The sequence below is a fragment of the Schistocerca serialis genome, chromosome 3 (genome assembly GCF_023864345.2).
Source record: "Schistocerca serialis cubense isolate TAMUIC-IGC-003099 chromosome 3, iqSchSeri2.2, whole genome shotgun sequence".
NCBI lineage: Eukaryota > Metazoa > Arthropoda > Insecta > Orthoptera > Acrididae > Schistocerca > Schistocerca serialis.
Window position 1 is genome coordinate 407,877,188 of NC_064640.1, and position 18,095 is coordinate 407,895,282.

The 18,095-nt window shown below is 36.7% G+C and overlaps 1 protein-coding gene across 1 annotated transcript in view; it reads right to left on the reverse strand.

Annotated features, from left to right (window-relative positions):
* The window catches only part of LOC126470270 (hemicentin-1-like), an 808,493-nt gene that overhangs the window by 308,817 nt on the left and 481,581 nt on the right, over positions 1-18,095 (reverse strand). Inside the window, exons 32-34 of the mRNA XM_050098010.1 lie at positions 15,259-15,439; positions 8,653-8,791; positions 467-609 (exon numbers count right to left, since the gene is read on the reverse strand). Coding sequence (XP_049953967.1) covers positions 467-609; positions 8,653-8,791; positions 15,259-15,439 — 463 coding nt within the window. The remainder of the gene's footprint in view (positions 1-466; positions 610-8,652; positions 8,792-15,258; positions 15,440-18,095) is intronic.

The following is an 18,095-nucleotide window of genomic DNA, read 5'->3' on the forward strand; positions in this document are numbered from 1 at the left end:
AAATGAGCTTGTGGCCCATCTCTGACTAGCTCATCACTGACAGGACATTAAATCTTTGTCTTCTCCTTTCTTCTTCTCTATTTTGCAAAAATATGGCAATATTCAAAATTCAGAAACAGAAATCTATATTTATTTGAATTCTCATTGGTAATCAAGGTATCCCACTAGCAATAGGAGACATTATCAGGAGCACATCTGTAAGCCACTTAACAATAATGTTCTCTTAAGTGCTTTTGGGTAGGCATCACAGCCTCAGTAAATTTGAATAATGTCATTGTTTCCACCAGGATGTGGGTGCAATGTCATTTCTCAAATTATTTTCTTAAATTGAATCTCGTTTCATGGGCAACAAATCACCTTTCGCTTAAAGATCCTAATGCATGTTGAAGTTCATTTTTGTATTGGTGCTTTCATTTTAGTTTTGTTACAAAAATTTATATCAAAAGCAATATGAACATTATCTTACCTATAATTGTCACATTGAAATGTTTTTTTGTGGAACCGGCATCATTAATGACTTCACAAATATAATGTCCTCCATCCTCTGACCGTACATTTGAGATTTCCAGAATCTTAAAGTCAGGTGACAAAATTACATTGTCTTTTTGACTGTAACAGGAAAATGACAGCTGATAAATTGTTATTTAAAAGCATCCCATTACAAAAAATGGAGAAGTATTTATACAATAAGTTGTTATCTTTTAATCACTGCCGAATATTAGTGCTCACTTAACTGAAGTGAAAATGGAAACTGACTGGTGACATGAAGTTGGATATACAGGGAGATTCCTTGGCAAGAAAACTGTATATGAGCATATATGCAATAAGTTGTTGACAAAACTATACAGACTCAGTTACGCTTAAAACAACAGTATGTGCAGTGTAAGTAAATAATTCAGTAAGTAAGAAGTACAACAAGAAGAACTGAAACAGTAATAATGATAATGCATTTAAGTGGAACAGTAACAAACAGATTTGAAAACACCACCACTAAACATAATATGAGGAATGAGCCCAACGCGGGAGCAGAATGAGGGAAGAGTTAGGTCAGTTTTTCTGCAGCACTATGCATTTCTTTGTGTTGCTGTGTTTTTCATTACTGCATAGTGCTGCAGAAAAACTAAAAACTAGACCAAAATTATCAGTGTCTAATGCAGAAACACAACGATGTGCTAGCAGGCAGCATTTCCTGATGTAAGCAAGAAATCAACTGAAAATCACCATAAGTGGTAATCAACTTATTCTTATCGAACCGTTTTTCAATCTAAAAGCAAATAAAAATGTAAATAACTTAATTACAGACCACTGGTGAAGCTTTACTTCAACAAAGAGAAATGTATCTGGTGGTGGGTGGCCAGGAAAGGGGGGGGGGGGAGTAAGAAAGAGAACGAAAAAAAGGAAAATTATGCATTTTGTAGTTGCATCGACACAACAAATATACCCTCCATTTGGGAGTGCATCATTCGAATCAGGATTGTCAGTTAATGCCACTCTTGTGGACCTCAGCAAGGCATTTGACTCTGTCAGTCACAGGATACTACTAGAACAACTGCACGGCTATGGTATTAGAGGCTCAGAACTATCTCTGATCAGATCCTATCTGAGCGACAGAAAAAAAATTGTGCATTTTAACAATATGAGGTCAAATGTCTTGGATATCATGCAGGGTGTACCACAAGGCCCTGTGTTTGGACCTTTACTTTTTATAATATATGTAAATGACTTGCCCAGCACCATGTTATGTAAATCTACACTCTATGCAGCTGTTACAACTTTTGTTACAGCAGGGAAAGATTTAGGAAAATTAAACGAGGAAAGTGAGGCTCATCTCAGAGCAGCCATCAAGTGGTTCCAACTCAATGACTTGCATACAAATCATGATAAAACTGTAAATATTCTCTTTAGGTTGTGTGTTAAGAGTGATAAGATTGATTGTGTCTCAGCTAAACTACTTGGGATCCATCTCGACTCAAAATTAACGTGGAAGAGTCATACCAATTATATTTGTACTAAGTTAGCCCGTGCGACATATTTGTTAGGTAAACTAAGGTCATGTGTTAGTGGTAAGTTATTACTCAAAGCATACTATGCCTTTTTCCACACCCATTTAACATATGCCACTTTGTTGTGGGGAAACTCACCTGGAGCAAAACAAGTTTTCATTTGGCAAAAGAAGGCAGTCAGATGCATCCATGGAGTCAGAAATAATGAGTCTTGAAACTTCCTGGCAGATTAAAACTGTGTGCCTGACCGAGACTCGAACTCGGGACCTTTGCCTTTCACTGGCAAGTGCTCTACCATCTGAGCTACCGAAGCACGACTCACGCCTGGTACTCACAGCTTTACTTCTGCCAGTATGAGTCTTGTAGACCATATTTCAAAAATCTAAAAATACTAAGAGTTGCAGCCCTCTTTATACTAAGTTGTTTGATACACACAAAAGAAAACCAACACAGTCACAAACTACGACAATCTATCCATCACCATGATACACGTATAAAACAGCAAATTGACATCCCAGTTGCAAGACTAAAGAAAACTCAAGATAGTTACAGGTAAATGGGAGTAAAACTATTTAACATGTTGCCAATAGAGGCACATAATGTGCCACTGAATGAGTTTAACAGTGTCACAAAGAAATGGCTTAGAGAAAAAGCTTTTTATACAATAGAAGAGTTTATAATGTGCACTAAAGATGATCTTAAGTACCAGTACTAATATAGTTTCACTTAGATTAAACTTATACATGTAAATATAATGCAAATACCTTGTGCAGCATCAAGGACAAACTTTTGTATCTTATTAGATAATAATGATCTACAATATATTACACCAATTCTGTTAGTTATGTAAACTGCATATGTACACAAATGATGACATCAATTGCATTTTTAATGCCTAAAGATGGATAATAAAATAAATAAATAACCTTCTCAAGAATTTTGTAAAATTATGTCAGTAGTGAAACAGGTTTGTTGTATTGGCATCTCCTACCACCTTCCTTATAGTGGGGTTTAACAATTTTATATTACAATATCTTTGGAAAAATGCCAAGAGATAGTGATGCATTACAAATTTCAGAAAAGATGGGAGCTTGTGTTCTTAAGAGTACATATAATTTTCTTGATCTCAGAAGGGGTAGTGGGTGAGACATTCACAAGACTGACTTTTATGTGAGTTGCTATTTCGACATACAGCTCTGATTTTTCTCTTGAAATGCTTGTCCCTGCATTCCTATTACAATTAAGAAATGCCTCTTAAATATACCTGCTACTTTTAACATATAGCCTTCCATTTAAACCAATAGTGATGTTATGCTGTTCAGTGACCTTTTGTCCTGTCTTTTGTTTCACTATGTTTCATATAGATTTAAGTCTGTTGTCAGAAGCACTGATCTTTGACATAAAGTGCAGGTTCTTTGATTCTTATGAATCTGTTTTATTAATTTTGAGCAGTTTTCGGAGTGTGCAGCTACTGCAGCATCTTTGATTATTCTTGCCAACAGATACATACTGTTTTCCTTTCACAAGATAGTTAAATCCCTTTAGTGATCCATGGTTTCCTTACATGGCTGTTTAAGACCTCTTACGATTAGTTTATGAGGAAGAATATTTTCAAATAATGACATGAATTTATCATGGAATATTTTATGTCAGACTAAGTTTAACATAAATTACAGCAGGAGTTATCTTTTGTAAACTCTTTTTTAAAACATCTGTCCTGGAGTCAATAATTATTCTAACTGATTTCCACTGGAGGGAGTCTATACTGTAAGGCCTTACCTTATTTATCAAACTAACTGAACATCATCATCAGACAGCGCTTTACACTGGATACACAGTTATATTGTTGCTTTCGGCTTCATCAAAGAAAATATTTTCAATGAGACTTCTACTGTCTTCACCCACCTATGTTTCAAAGTTAATTACTAAGATCAATCTTTAGGATCCAAGCGAGGATTTCAGATGATTTTTCCTATCAGAATCCTTAGAAAAAATCTGCTTTGCAATCGCCACAGACTAATAATTGCTTATTGTTGAGAGATAGCTTAGCAAGAAATCGATATAACTTATAAACAGTTCAGAATTTCTTAGTGAATTAAAAGAAAACTATTTTTCAGTAGTAATCCGTGACTACATACTTTTGTGTGCAGATCTTTTCAACATTTACTTGTTTCAGTGTTTTTGAACCAGTGCCCTGTCTTAATATATGCAACAACTCTTCCTTTTACCTTATTATTCCTACATTGGTAAGATACTAAAGTGTAATATTTCATATTCAACTTCTCTCACCCTGCATTTATGTGGTGTTCAGACAGGCAAAGGATGAAACTTTCTGTCAGTTTGGAACTGGGTGCCGGACTGAGACTTGAAGTCAGGACCTTTGCTTTTCATGGGCGAGTGCTCTACCAACTGAGCTACGCAAGCATGACTCATGACGTGCTCACAGCCACATTTCCACCAGCATAATTCTAGAAATGCAGAAACAATCAGCAGCAGCCCTTTTGGTCATTTCACTATCCAAAACACTTCAAACCACCACTACGGTCGCAGGTGCGAATCCTGCCTCGGGAATGGATGTGTGTGATGTCCTCAGGTTAGTTAGGTTTAAGTAGTTCTAAGTTGTAGGGGACTGATGACTGCAGATCTTAAGTCCCATAGTGCTCAGAGCCATTTGGACTGCTCAGTTTGATCACCACAGACAGTCTCCTTCTTCAACCATGGTATCATCGCCTTATAAAAATGCAGAATCTGGTTTTAGTGAGTGGAATTTCATTCATATGATGAAATGTACATTAGACTATTTGTATATTAATTCCAGTGTGATAATATTAATTGTTACCTTTAACATTAGAAACCAATGCTAAAAATTACACCATTCACCAACTTTGACACATAAAAACAAATCAAATTTTGTTGTGACACAAAATAATTAGAATAGATTAGTCTTTCATTCCATAGATCCGTGCTGAAGAGATCCTCGTGGATGTGGAATATGTCATCTTTTTATTTTTTATTTTTTTAAGCTGAAATAACAATAGTAATAGTATGAATGTAAACAATACATAACTTGTTTCTATTAAAAAATTCGTCAATGGAGTAGAAGGAGTTGGCCACTAGTAAGTCTTTCAGGCTCCTTTTAAACTGATCTTTATTTGAAACTAAATTTTTTATGTTTGCTGACAAATTATTGAAAATGAGTGTTCCTGAGTAGTGGAAGCTTTTTTGAATCAAAGTAAGTGCTTTTAAGTCCTTGTGCAGATCATTTTTGTTCCTGGTATTGTATGCGTGAACTGAGCTGTTTGTTGGAAAAAGAGATATATTATTTAGGACAAATTTCATTAAGGAGTAAATATACTGAGAGGCACTGGTTAATATACCCAGTTCTTTGAAGAGGCTTCTACAGGACATCCGTGAATTCACTCCACAAATAACATGTATTACATACTTTTGGACTCTGAAAACTTTTGTTTGACTTGAAGAGTTACCCCAAAATATTATACCATATGACATTACGGAATGAAAGTAGGTGAAGTATGCAAGCTTTTTCCTTTTTATGTCACCTATATCAGCTAACACTTGAATTACAAATACAGATTTGTTAAGGCGTTTCTGCAGTTCTGTGGTGTGCTCCTCCCAACTGAATTTATTATCAAGTTGTAATCGCAGGAATTTAAGATTGTCAACCTCTTCTATCTGCTCTTCTTCATACTCTATGCATATGCTGGGTGGAAACCTCTAACAGGTTCTGAATTGTATATAGTGAGTCTTTTTGAAGTTTAATGTCAGTGAGTTGGCTTTAAACCACTTATTAATATCCATGAAAATATCACTAGCAGATATTTCCAGAACTACACTCGACACACTATTTATTGTAATACTTGTGCCATCTGCAAACAAAACGAACTCTGCCTCTGGCAGTGTAACTGATGAGAGATCATTAATATACACAATAAAAAGCAATGGCTCTAAGATGGATCCTTGTGGGACACCACATGTAATTTCTTCCCATTCTGATGATGATTGATAACTTAATTCACTAGTCCCTTGCACTGAGCACTGTATGCGTCTGCTGTTTTATGGCCAACCCAAGAAACACCATGTGGCCCATGCTACTGGCCAGCTGATACTAACCAACATTCCCTACCTTAAAAGATATATAAATGAGTGATTGATGGTGAATTTGTGAGTTTTCATATAGTATGAAGTGTGTTATGAATAACAGAAGAACTGCACAAAATGTTTAAGAAGGCAGACAAAAGTAAGGTTAGCCTCTTTCATTAGAATATTAGAGGATCAGGAGGACATTAAAGAGTTCCCTATCTGTTTGGAAAATTTCTTCTGTTATTCATAACAGGTTGCCTGAATCTTAATTCTAATCTAAAAAATCCCCCTCTTACTCCAGTAACCACAGAAATCTCACTTTGTGTTATGGTTACCACCTGGACATTTTCTGCAAATCCCCATTAGCACATTTGGAAAGAAGTTTCATTGTCTGTTTGTTACAGTTCACACTATACGAATTCTCTCAAATTCAACAGCAATCAATCATTTTTATATCTGTTAAGGCAGGAAATGTTGGTTTGTATCAACTGGCATTTAGAATGGACCACCTGGTGTTTCTTGAGTTTGCCATGAAACAGCAGTCACATATAGTGCTCAGAATAAGGTAAAGGCATCAGATCACCAATTTCTAGAGCTTAGTTGATTTAGTTCTCAAATTTGTGTCACAACTAAATTTGATTTGTTTTTATGTGTCAAAGTTGGTGAATGTTGTAATTTTTATGTGTCAAAGTTGGTGAATGTTGTAATTTTCTGCATTGGTTTCTAATGTTAAAGGTAACAAGTAATACTATCACATTAGCATTAGAATTCAAGTAGTCTATATGAATGAAATTCCACTTACTAAAGCCAGTTACTGGTTTTTTAAAGGGGATGATACCATGGTTGAAGAAGGAGACTGTCTGTGGTGATAAAACAGAGTGGACCATGACTAAAATGAAGCAAACGGTTTAAAGTGTTTTGGAAAGTGAAATGACCGTAAGAGCTGCTGCTGGTTGTTTCCATATTTCTAGAATTATAATGCAAGGAGATTAAAATTATCATAGTGAATCAATACACATCTATGGCATCTGAGAAGAGATTTTTCAAATGAACATTTGAAGAAAATTATTAAGAAGTGTGAGATTTAGGTTCCAGGTTGTTGCTAGTTAACGTTTGTTTTCAAAAGCAGTTTTACACTTGGAAAAAAATTTAAAACTGCCTCACAGATTTAACAGATATAAGAAACTGGCAGGTAGAGATTTTGAGCAAAACCTTATGCCGAAGCGCCCAGAACTGTCTTCTAGAGAAACTCAGCCAACAAATGGACTGTGTTGTGTCAGGTTCAGTCTACTACAAGTTGAAAGGCTTTATAACCAACTATTTTCTTCTTTTCTTGTACTTTTGATATACAAACAGATTGATTTATTTGTGAACCACAAACACAGCTTTTTCATTCACAAACCTATATTTTGTTGCATGGCCCTTACTATATGACTCTTTCCTTAAGTACAATGTTGCAGTGCCTGTGTTATTCTGAATTACGATGTAAAGTTTCTTTGGATATCCATGCATGGTTGACACAATATGGAAGTTTGGGTCAGACCGAGAGATGTGCATGTATAGCCAAACAACAAGCCAGGTGCTTGGCAACAAGCAGGAAATCCAGGTTCAAGTCTCAGTCTGGCACAAATTTTCATTGTTGTCATTCCATTCTACAGCTGATGGTTATTCGTCTTGGCAACTGTGAATAGATGTAATGTATCTTTTCTTATCCTTCCAAATTGAAAGTCTAAGAAAATCTTTTCTTATTGTGTGTCAATTCGGTTAGAATTTTTTTTCATCATTTACATCAGAGCAAATGATCAAGTAATGTTTTATGTAGTTGCATCTTATTACAAAACAACAGCAAAAATTTCATCCAGTTTTGGGTTAAGTGGCCCATACTAGCTGCTGTTCACCTGTACATCAAGATATGAAGAACAGCTTAAGAGGATAACTGAAAAGAAGCATACTTCTTCAGGGTTACAAATTTCTACCAAGTGTGGAAGATGCTAACTTCTAGTTCATGAAAGTATCAGTAATTTCCAGCTTGCATGCCTAATATATAGTAGAAACCACCTATCATTAACAACAGCATTTAGTCTAAGAAACACATGTAACAACAGCTTAAGAGGATAACTGAAAAGAAGCATACTTCTTCAGGGTTACAAATTTCTACCAAGTGTGGAAGATGCTAACTTCTAGTTCATGAAAGTATCAGTAATTTCCAGCTTGCATGCCTAATATATAGTAGAAACCACCTATCATTAACAACAGCATTTAGTCTAAGAAACACATGTAACATACACAGGCAAATGCATCTATGAGGTAATGTACATTTAGGTAGTTGCAGAACTAATGAATGAATATGAATTACATTACACCATTTATGAAAATACATTTTGAATGCTCATTTAAAATCTTCAGCAACTGAGACAACACAGATGTAACAACTACACACATTTAGGCAGTGCCAATTTACAGGTATTCATAAGGTTTTCTTGACAGGTAGCAAATTGTTTTTAAGTTGATATTACAAGTTTTAAACCAGTGTGCACATGTTACTTACATGAAGAGAGTTCTGTCACCATCTTTTGACCAACGAATATCTGGTTCAGGATCTCCTGATGCTGGACACTGCAGTAGCACAATATCTCCTTTTACGGGTCCCAGATCTTCTTCAGAAGGGCCATCTATAGTAGGTGGAACTGCAAAGGAATTAATGATGATTATGAAAGCAAAAATTTTTTCTCAGCCTTATCTAAATTACTTTTTTGTATAATATATAGCACTATCAAGGAGACTTGTATTCCATCACATTTTTGAATTAGTTGAAAAGCTTCTTTCACTGCAATGTAAAAAATACTATAAAATAGTCATGCTCTCGTGTTAGAACTAATAAACATATGGGCAGAATACCCTCTGTTGAAACTAAAATATAATTGCAGGGAAGTAACAGAATACTGACCAACATCATAGTTAATTTGTCCAAATAGGAATTACTAAGTACTGGGTTACTGTAGGAGGTTGAAAAAATTACAGTTCACACAATTAATAGATCAAAGGAAAAGTTCATCGTCACATGCTTTCAATGATGAGCGTTGTAACAAATAAGGAGCCCACTAATAAGCAGATCAGCACAATGGGTGAGGCAACTAGAGGAACAGACTGTCTTACAAAAGATAAAAAGAATTATTTTATGTGGACATTATCTGTGCTATCTCTCAAAATTTTTACACTACTGAGCAGATGACTTACGAGTTCTAAACTACCATTATTGTCATGACAGTTGGATCCCTCTGATTCTGGGGTCTGAGTGACCTCCTCTTGCTTTTTAACCTTCCCAAATCTCTCCCTCTCTATTCCCCAAGGAAGGGTCTATTAGTTCGAAAAGCTAAGTACTGCATCACCTTTACATGTGTCTATCTGCAGTTCTATATCTTTTGCCTCTTGAAGTTAAGTACTCCCAAGCAGTTCTATTTCAAATTAATTAGTTTCTTTCCTGATAAAGACAGTGACAGGTACTGTCAAAACCTTAGAATTCTAAACAGATTTAATGTGGCAAGTTCACTGACATCTTACGTAACATATCTCTCATGAAATAATGGAAAGTCCAGGATGCAATAATAACAATATGGAAATAATAGATGGCTACTCACCACACAGAGGAGGCATTGAGTCACAGACTGGTTCAATAAAAAAGATTGCTAGAAATATTTTACCTGTTGGACAAAGTCCTTCTTCAGAAGCAGAAAACTTAGACACATTCACACAAGCACAAATCACACACATGACCATTGTCTCTGGGTGCTAAGGCTGGACTGCGACTGTGTCTGACATAAGTAGCAATCTACATGGGGCCTCACCACTATCCTCCCCACCCCTCCCATGGCGGTATTCCACCACTCACCAAACCTACACAATACCTTGTCTGTTCCAACTCCACCTATGACCTCAGTTCCTTGCCTCATGGCCCACATCCCTGCAAAAGACCTATACACAAGACCTGTACCATACACATCCTCCCACTACCAGCTACTCCAGCCCTGTCATCTTACACCATTCAAGGCAGAACCACCTCTGAAAGCACTGATGTGATCTACCAACATAAACCTACACCCATTGTGTTGCATTATATATTGGCATGACAACTAACAAGCTGCCAGTCTGCGTAAATGGCTACCACCAAACTGTGGAAAAGTGGCGGCTGGACCACTCAGCTACTGAATATGCCACCCAACATGATATGCTTCCTTCTAATGACTGCCTAACAGATTGTGCCATCTGGATTCCTCTTACGAACAACAGCTTTTCTGAACTGTGCAAATGGGAACTTACCTTCCAACATATCCTTTATTCCAGTACCCTTGACCTTGAACTTCACTAGTCCCTGCCTATATCCTTCTCTGCTCATACTCCAGTACTACACATGCTTCGTATCCTGCCAATACATCTACAAAGTCGTTTCCCCTTCTCTAATTTTCTCTTCTCTCCTCTCCTTTTCACCTTCCCCTCCACATTTCCCGCACTGCAGCACAGCCTTCCAATACTGCATGTAGCAGCCCTTTCTTGTCTCTACCATGTCCCTGCACACTCGCACAGGCAGCACTAGCATCTTCCCCCATCCCTACCTAGCTATCACTACCTGTCACAGCCCTGTGCCTCTTCCATACCCCCACTACCCACCCCAGCAAAACTGTTACTCACTGAGAAACAGACCTGATGTGTAAACGAGTTTTTGGTTTGCGAGAGATCGGCAGAAAATATATGGGAGATAATAAAGCTCCTGTATGGTTATAATCACAGCCTTGGTTGAAAAACTGTGTGTCTATGTGTGTGTGCATGTCAGTTGTGTTTCTATGAATCTGTGTGTGTGTTCCAGCTCTGAAGCAGAATTTTTTTTTTTTTCCAAAAGCTGAAATACTTCTAGCATTCTTTCTCATTATGTCTGTCAGCAACTCAACAGCTCCTCTATGTGGTTAGTACCAATCTATCCTTTCCATATTGTTTTAAATCCATCATGAAAATCTTCATGGTTAAATTAGTATTTGTAATCTGACATCCGGTAAAAAATATGCTTATTACTTTGGCTATATTCCCCCAGAAGATTGTATGATAAGACAACATGGAGTAAACATAAGCAAAATAAACCAGTACTCTAATCCTAATATTCAAGTCAACACAACAAGAAAATTCCAGGTTGGAATATCAACAATATAAGGGAAAGGATAGACTGCTACTCACTGAAAAAGAACACACATTGAGCTGCAGACAGGCACAACAAAAACAATTGCTACACATTTAGCTTTCAGTCAAAGCCCTCTTCACAAAAGGAAACATACACACATTCATTCACACAAGCAAGCATACCTCATGCTCACCTGACCACTATCTGCAGCAACTTGGATTGTTTTGGAGTGTGCATGTTGAAGTGGAACTCACCAAACCAGTTTCTGGTTTGTGAGAGTTTGGCACAAAATGTATGAGAGATAATGCAAAAATAAGCTCCAGTATGATTATAATCTCAGCCTTGGCTGAAAAACTGATTTACAGATTCCAGTCCACGAAAGTATGCTGTCTCAAAGAACAGGTCATCTCATGCTCATATGGGACTTGTTTTCATGGCACCATCAGTGTCTAATGAATGTATTTATGGACAAAACCCTAGAATAATTTCAGTAGGTATGTATGGTTTGGTGGTGATATATACTGAAAAAATTCTCTAAGGTTTCCAGCTATGTTAAGCAGTTTAAAGTACACAAGCTTTTGACTGAGAACTCCTCAGCCATTGTCCAGTGGCCACTGTCATGTGGTTGCTGCTGTCATCCTTCTACAGTGGTGATATCAGCTGTGACTTTGCTGGTGCTGAGTCCAGTGCCAGATAAATTAATGTTTTGGTCGCAAGAGTGGTGTGTTCACATCAACATTCAGAAGGCCAGGCCCCAAGCTGGGCTTAACTGTAGACAGCTGTCTTTAATTGGGGTTTTTTCAGAAAATTTTATCTCAGTCAATTCTTTTATGATGCTGTCATGGAAACTGTTTGTCTGTTTAAAAATAGATATTTTGTGAAATGCAACTAAGTGTCTGTTTTCCAGGCCATGCTCTGCTACTGCTGACTTTTCCCGATACCATAGGTGCATGTTGTATATGTGACTGTTCCATAGTGCACACAATCTGTCCAACATAAAACTGTCAACACCCACATGGTTTTCTATATATTCTTGGCATTCTGAGGCCTACATCACCTTTCATAGGCCTCATGAGCTGTCAAATTTTTCTTGGAGGCCTTATGATTGCATTGGCTATATGCTTCTTTAGAAGATAGGGAATATGTTCTAGTACTTAGCTTCAGAATGGCAAAAAATGCAGTCTTCTTCATGTCCTACTTGAGCTGTTCTGGTTACAAGTCATTGGTAAAATAACTTGCAGATTTTGTTGGGTTTTGTAGCTGTTTCCTTTGTAAACATTCTGTAAGTGTCTCACTTCTTTCGACAGGTACCAAGATTTGCAGAGTAGAACATTTCTCTACTGGGTAGCAGTAGCTGGTAGTGTGCAGATAGTGGACTGTGTGGGTACATTTTCAGTAAACACTGTGACTGAGACACTGATTTGCTTTTAGGTGGACAAGTATCAATGAATGACAAGACACTGACCATCTCTACCTCCTCTGTGAACTTGATATGGTTATTGATATTGTTGATGTGGTCCGAGAACTATTCCAACTTTTCATGTCCATGAGACCATACAATGAATGTGTCATTGACATAATGATAAAAGCAACTAGTCTTTGAAAGAGCTGTGTCAGGAAAATGTCCTCAAAGTACCCATAAATAGATTGGCTATAATAGGAGCTAATGGGCTTCCCATTGTGGCACTTTACATCTGGTTAAAACATTCTCCACCATACAAAAAGACAAAGAAATTCAGCTGGCTTTCACATCACATGAGGCAGAATGTAAAACAAAAAAATGCACTGTTGTCAACAAAACAGCCAGAAACACCAAAATGAGTGCCATGTCAGCAGTTAAGAAGGGACTTGCCACAGGGTATTCTCTTCACTTACATAATATGTGGTGCGGAACAAGCAGTTCGCAAGATTCCCAGTGAAACTGCAGAAGCAGTTCCTCAAGAAATGAGCTGCATTCTTCTGAAACGCATCTGACAATGCTGAATGTAAAAAATCACTGAGCATAATGGCCTTCATGAGCTCTGTGAGACAGCTCTCACTGCAGTCCTGACAACTGATGAGGGCAATGAAGCCATCACAGTGGAACAAGCCTAGTATGATGCAAAGATTCAATTATGGTGGAGGAGATAACCAAAAATTATCACGGGACCCAATAATGAGGAACACATTGAATGAGGAACACATTGGGGCATTACAAACAGTCTTCACTGAAGTTACTGTCATTAAAAGTCTCCATGCTCAGACACCATGACCAGATATGTTTTACGGCCTTCCAAAAATTCACAAGGACACAGCTCTATTTTGCTTTGTGATTGCCACTAGGTTGCCAACTTACAAACTCACAAAACCTCTGGCAAGCCTCCTTACTATACATTTTTGATGCGGAATAAAGAATATGACTGACTTCACCAGTGAATTATATGCCTGCACCCTGAAGAAGATATGATGGCCAGTAATCTCATTATTCATGCATGCTCCCATCAAAGACTATATGGATCTGCTCTCCCAGTTGTTTGACTAAACTTGTGGATTTATTTAAGAACATTCTGTTGTCATCATAGTTTTTTTTTATGTTTCAGAATATTTTAACCATACAGAAAGTATCTCAATAAGTCCATCAGCCTGAGTTATAGTCAACCCGTTTATGGAATACTTTGAGGACACTGACCTGGACAAGGCTCCTTCAAAGACTAATTTATTTTATTGTTATGTTGATGACATTTTTTGTTTGGCGTGATGGACATGCAGAGCTCAAAGAGTTCTTGGACCATGTCAACAATATCCATGACCACATTAAGTTTGTAATGGAGGAAGAGACAGACAGTGTCTTGCTATTCCTTGACATCATTATCTGCTGGAAAGCAGATCAGTGTCTCAACTACAGTTCAACAAAGACCCACCCATATGGACTGATATCTGCACACTACCAGCTACCACCATGCAGCACAGAAACTTTCTATTCTGAGGACCTTACTACATTGAACGGAAGCTGTTTCAGATGTTGGAAACTGGTCAAAAAAACTCAGTAACTTGCAGAAGTTAAGGAAATGGCTGCAACAATAAACAGATTTCACCAGCTATTTCACCAAAGACCATGTCCCTGAGATGTGGACAAAAAGAAGCTTGCATTTTTACCATTCCATAGCTCAGCAGCAGGAAAGATTTCCCAGCTACTAAATAGGCATAATCTAGATTCAGTCTACATGTTTCCAGGAAAAATCGGACTACTTGTGTGGCCCATCAAAGATGATGTAGCCCTCAGAATGAAAAGTGTCATGTGGAATATAATACATGTTTCTGCCTATTGTATGCAGAGAAATCAGCGGTACCCAAATATGCTCTTAAAAACAGACACCAAATTGCATTTGGTAAAACATATATTATTAAATGGACAAATAGTTGCTAGGACAGCATCATAAAAGAAGAGATCAACACAAAAATTTCTGACAATGGACTTGTTAAACATGGCTGTCTGCAGTTAAGCATGGCTTGAGATCCAGCCATCGCAAAGCTGGAGTGGGGATGTTGGTCTTGTGATGAAAACATTACCTTATATTGTATTGAACTAGGTACCAGTGATGTTACAGGTAGCAGTGTTATATAAGGATGGAAGCAACATCCAGACAACAGTCGCCACTTCAAAAAGGCTGAGGAGTGCTCAGCTGCAAGCTTCTGGATATAAAACCATGAAATGAAGCTAGAATCCTGAGAGGATTCTATCAGTTTGATGAGGATTTCTATAAGGATTCTTTTCATTCAGTTTTTCTGAGGTTTTTAGAGTTCTATTTATAATTTCCACTTCACTTTTAGTGAAGTTCTGAACATGCACAATATAAAATAAACAATATTATCTCTTTAATATATTTTTAAAAGAAAATATATTCCACATATAATTTACATATTTTGCTTTATACTCTGGAATACTTAATTACAGCCTTGTCAACTGTCCAGAAATCTCATGACAGATTTAAGTTATTAAATGCTTACCCATAACAGTCACCTCAAAACTTCTCTCATTTTGACCAACTTTGTTAGTTGCAATGCATGTGTATGTTCCTCCATCATGAGGTTTAGCATTATTAATTAGCAGAAACTGCTTGTTCTTTGAAAGCACTGCACTTGGTACTGTGCTTGGTGTAATTGGATGCCCATTCTTTTGCCATGAAATCTGCAACAGGATGAAACATGGACTGCTTAAACATTCATGAGATAATGTGTTAACAAAGGAATAAATGGATGAGAGTTTATTTATACATGTTATAACTGTTATGACTTCATATGCATGGTAGGAAATTTAAAATTTGAAGAGGAGTTAGACAATGAAACTTCATGTAACTAAAACAGTTCTTGGTAGCCCACAAAGTTTTCAAATTCTTTAATTGTGAAAATGAAACAGGTGTATCACTAATAAAACATATCTGAAGCACTTTCATTTTGCTTATGTTTGCTGTTTGTACATAGTGCAGACAAACCTCAAGCATAGACTGAAGAATTTAACAGTGAAGTCCATCGTTAATATTTAAGCATCTTCAAACCATTTTTTACTAAAAATGTTCTTATGAATTGATGGAATTCACAGTGGATAAAAACTCTTCAAGCCACTTTAGCTGTTATGTAGTCTTTTATTGGGAAAACTGCTGGTTTCACACCATTACTGGGGCATCTTCAGGTGATACAATGATCAGCCCTCAAAGAATTGGGAAGCTATGTTCCATAGATCAGTTGCAAATTGAAAATGTTGATACATTATGGGTTGTTGTCAACTGCAAAATTCGCACTGAGCACCAGTAGGTGAATGTCAGACTGAACCCATGGAGTGATAAGACCATAAGAAAATGTGAAAATAGTGACCGATTGTTATGCCAATGCTATAGACTGGTAATTGGTGGTGTCTTCCTAGAAGCTCATATTGGCAAACATTCATCCTGAGTTTGATACCATGAATCAAGTGATTCAGGATGTTTGCTAATATGAGCTTCAAGTACAACACCACCAAGGTGCTCGACAGTCCTGCAAACCAATATTTAAAGCACTGAATATACTACCTCTACCATCTATGTTTATTGTTGACACACTAATGTACATAAAAAAGTATATGATTGGAAATGATGATAATACTTTTAAAAAACAAAGATATACATGATTATAATACTCGAATGAAATATAACTTGCATGTACCCTCAGCCAGTACCAGTTTGTATCAGAAAGGTACATGCTATCTGGGTATTAAACTCTATAATAGACTATCAAATAGTATAAAATGCTTACAAAATATTAGTGCTTTTGAAAGATCTGTCAGAGAATATCTACAGTACCACTGTTTCTACTCAGTAAAGGAATACTTGGACCAGAATAACTGTTAAGAACTAAAGCTACTGTAATTTGTAACATTGTATCATTGTAAGAACTACAACTATTGAAACTGGTAGCATGTCGAAAAATGATTATTTAAATATGTATCTTTTGAACTTAGTAATTAGTCCAATATCATCATGTACACTGTACTACATATTATCAAAGGACTCAATAAATAAATAAAAAAATAAATAAATAAATTACCAGTCCATAGCAATGGCATAATAAACAGTCGCCTTTTTCACATTTACTTATGGACTTATCACCCAAGTGTTCAGTTTGACATTTACCTACTGGTGTTTAATGAATGTTTTACTATTGACAACAGCTTACAATGGCTCAACATTTTTTATTTGCAACTGAACTAAGGGGCATCGCAGCTTCCCAATTGCATCACCTAAGTATGCACCTGCAATGATGTGAAACCACTTGTGTTCCCAATAAAAGACTACATAACAACTAAAGAGGCTTGAAGAGACCTCTTTTACTGTGAATACCATCAATCCATAACAACTTTTGTTAGTAAAAATGGATTGAAGGTTCTCAGATATTAACAATGTACTTTTTTTTAGCTATTGCTGCCCTATGTACAAAACAGCATGTATTAACAGAGAAGGGGTGAAAGTAAGCATGATAATAACACTAAGGTAAAGTACCATCAATACATTGAAAAGGAAATTGTATAAATTAACAATTTTATCACAGAATCAGTTGGCACATTTTTGTATTTAGGTAAGTTGAAGATAATGTCTGGTTGGATTGCAAAAGAAATGAAGAAAAGAGTAAAAATTGTCAGTAGTGATTTTAGTAAACTAAAAAGATTTTTCAAAATTAAGCTTCTGATGTAGTTATCAATTTTTATTTATGACAATTTGTGCAAATTAACAATAAAGCCATGGAGCCAGTTGACAAGTTTTGATATTCATGGGAGCTGATAGCAACAACTGGGTGATTAGGAAAATATGTAAACATACGAGAAGCCTGGAGTTCTTACGATAAACTAAATACAGTTTTATAAACTAAGCTACAAATTTTAAATTACAACATTGAGACATGGATTTTTTATGTAAAACTCATTCAAAACTTGGTAGTACATCAATGAGCAGCAGAGAGATCCATTTTGGAGAGACAGCAAAACAAATTACTAAACTGAGGTGACATAGGATACCTCCTAATATTGTGTCAGACCTCTTTTTGCATGGCATAGTGCAGAAACGCAGCATGGCATGGACTCAACAAGTTGTTGGAAGTCCCCTTCAAAAGTGTTGCTGGTGAAGGATTTTGTGCATGAACTGAACTCTCATTTATGTCCTTATAAATGTTTGATGGGATTCATGATGGTTGGTCATTCATTCAAACTGTCCACTATGTTATTCAAACCAATTGTGAACCATTGTGGCCCGGCACAATGTCATTCATAAACAGGCAATGCTGTGCTGTTAGCAAAGGCACCCGCATTGATTGTCTGC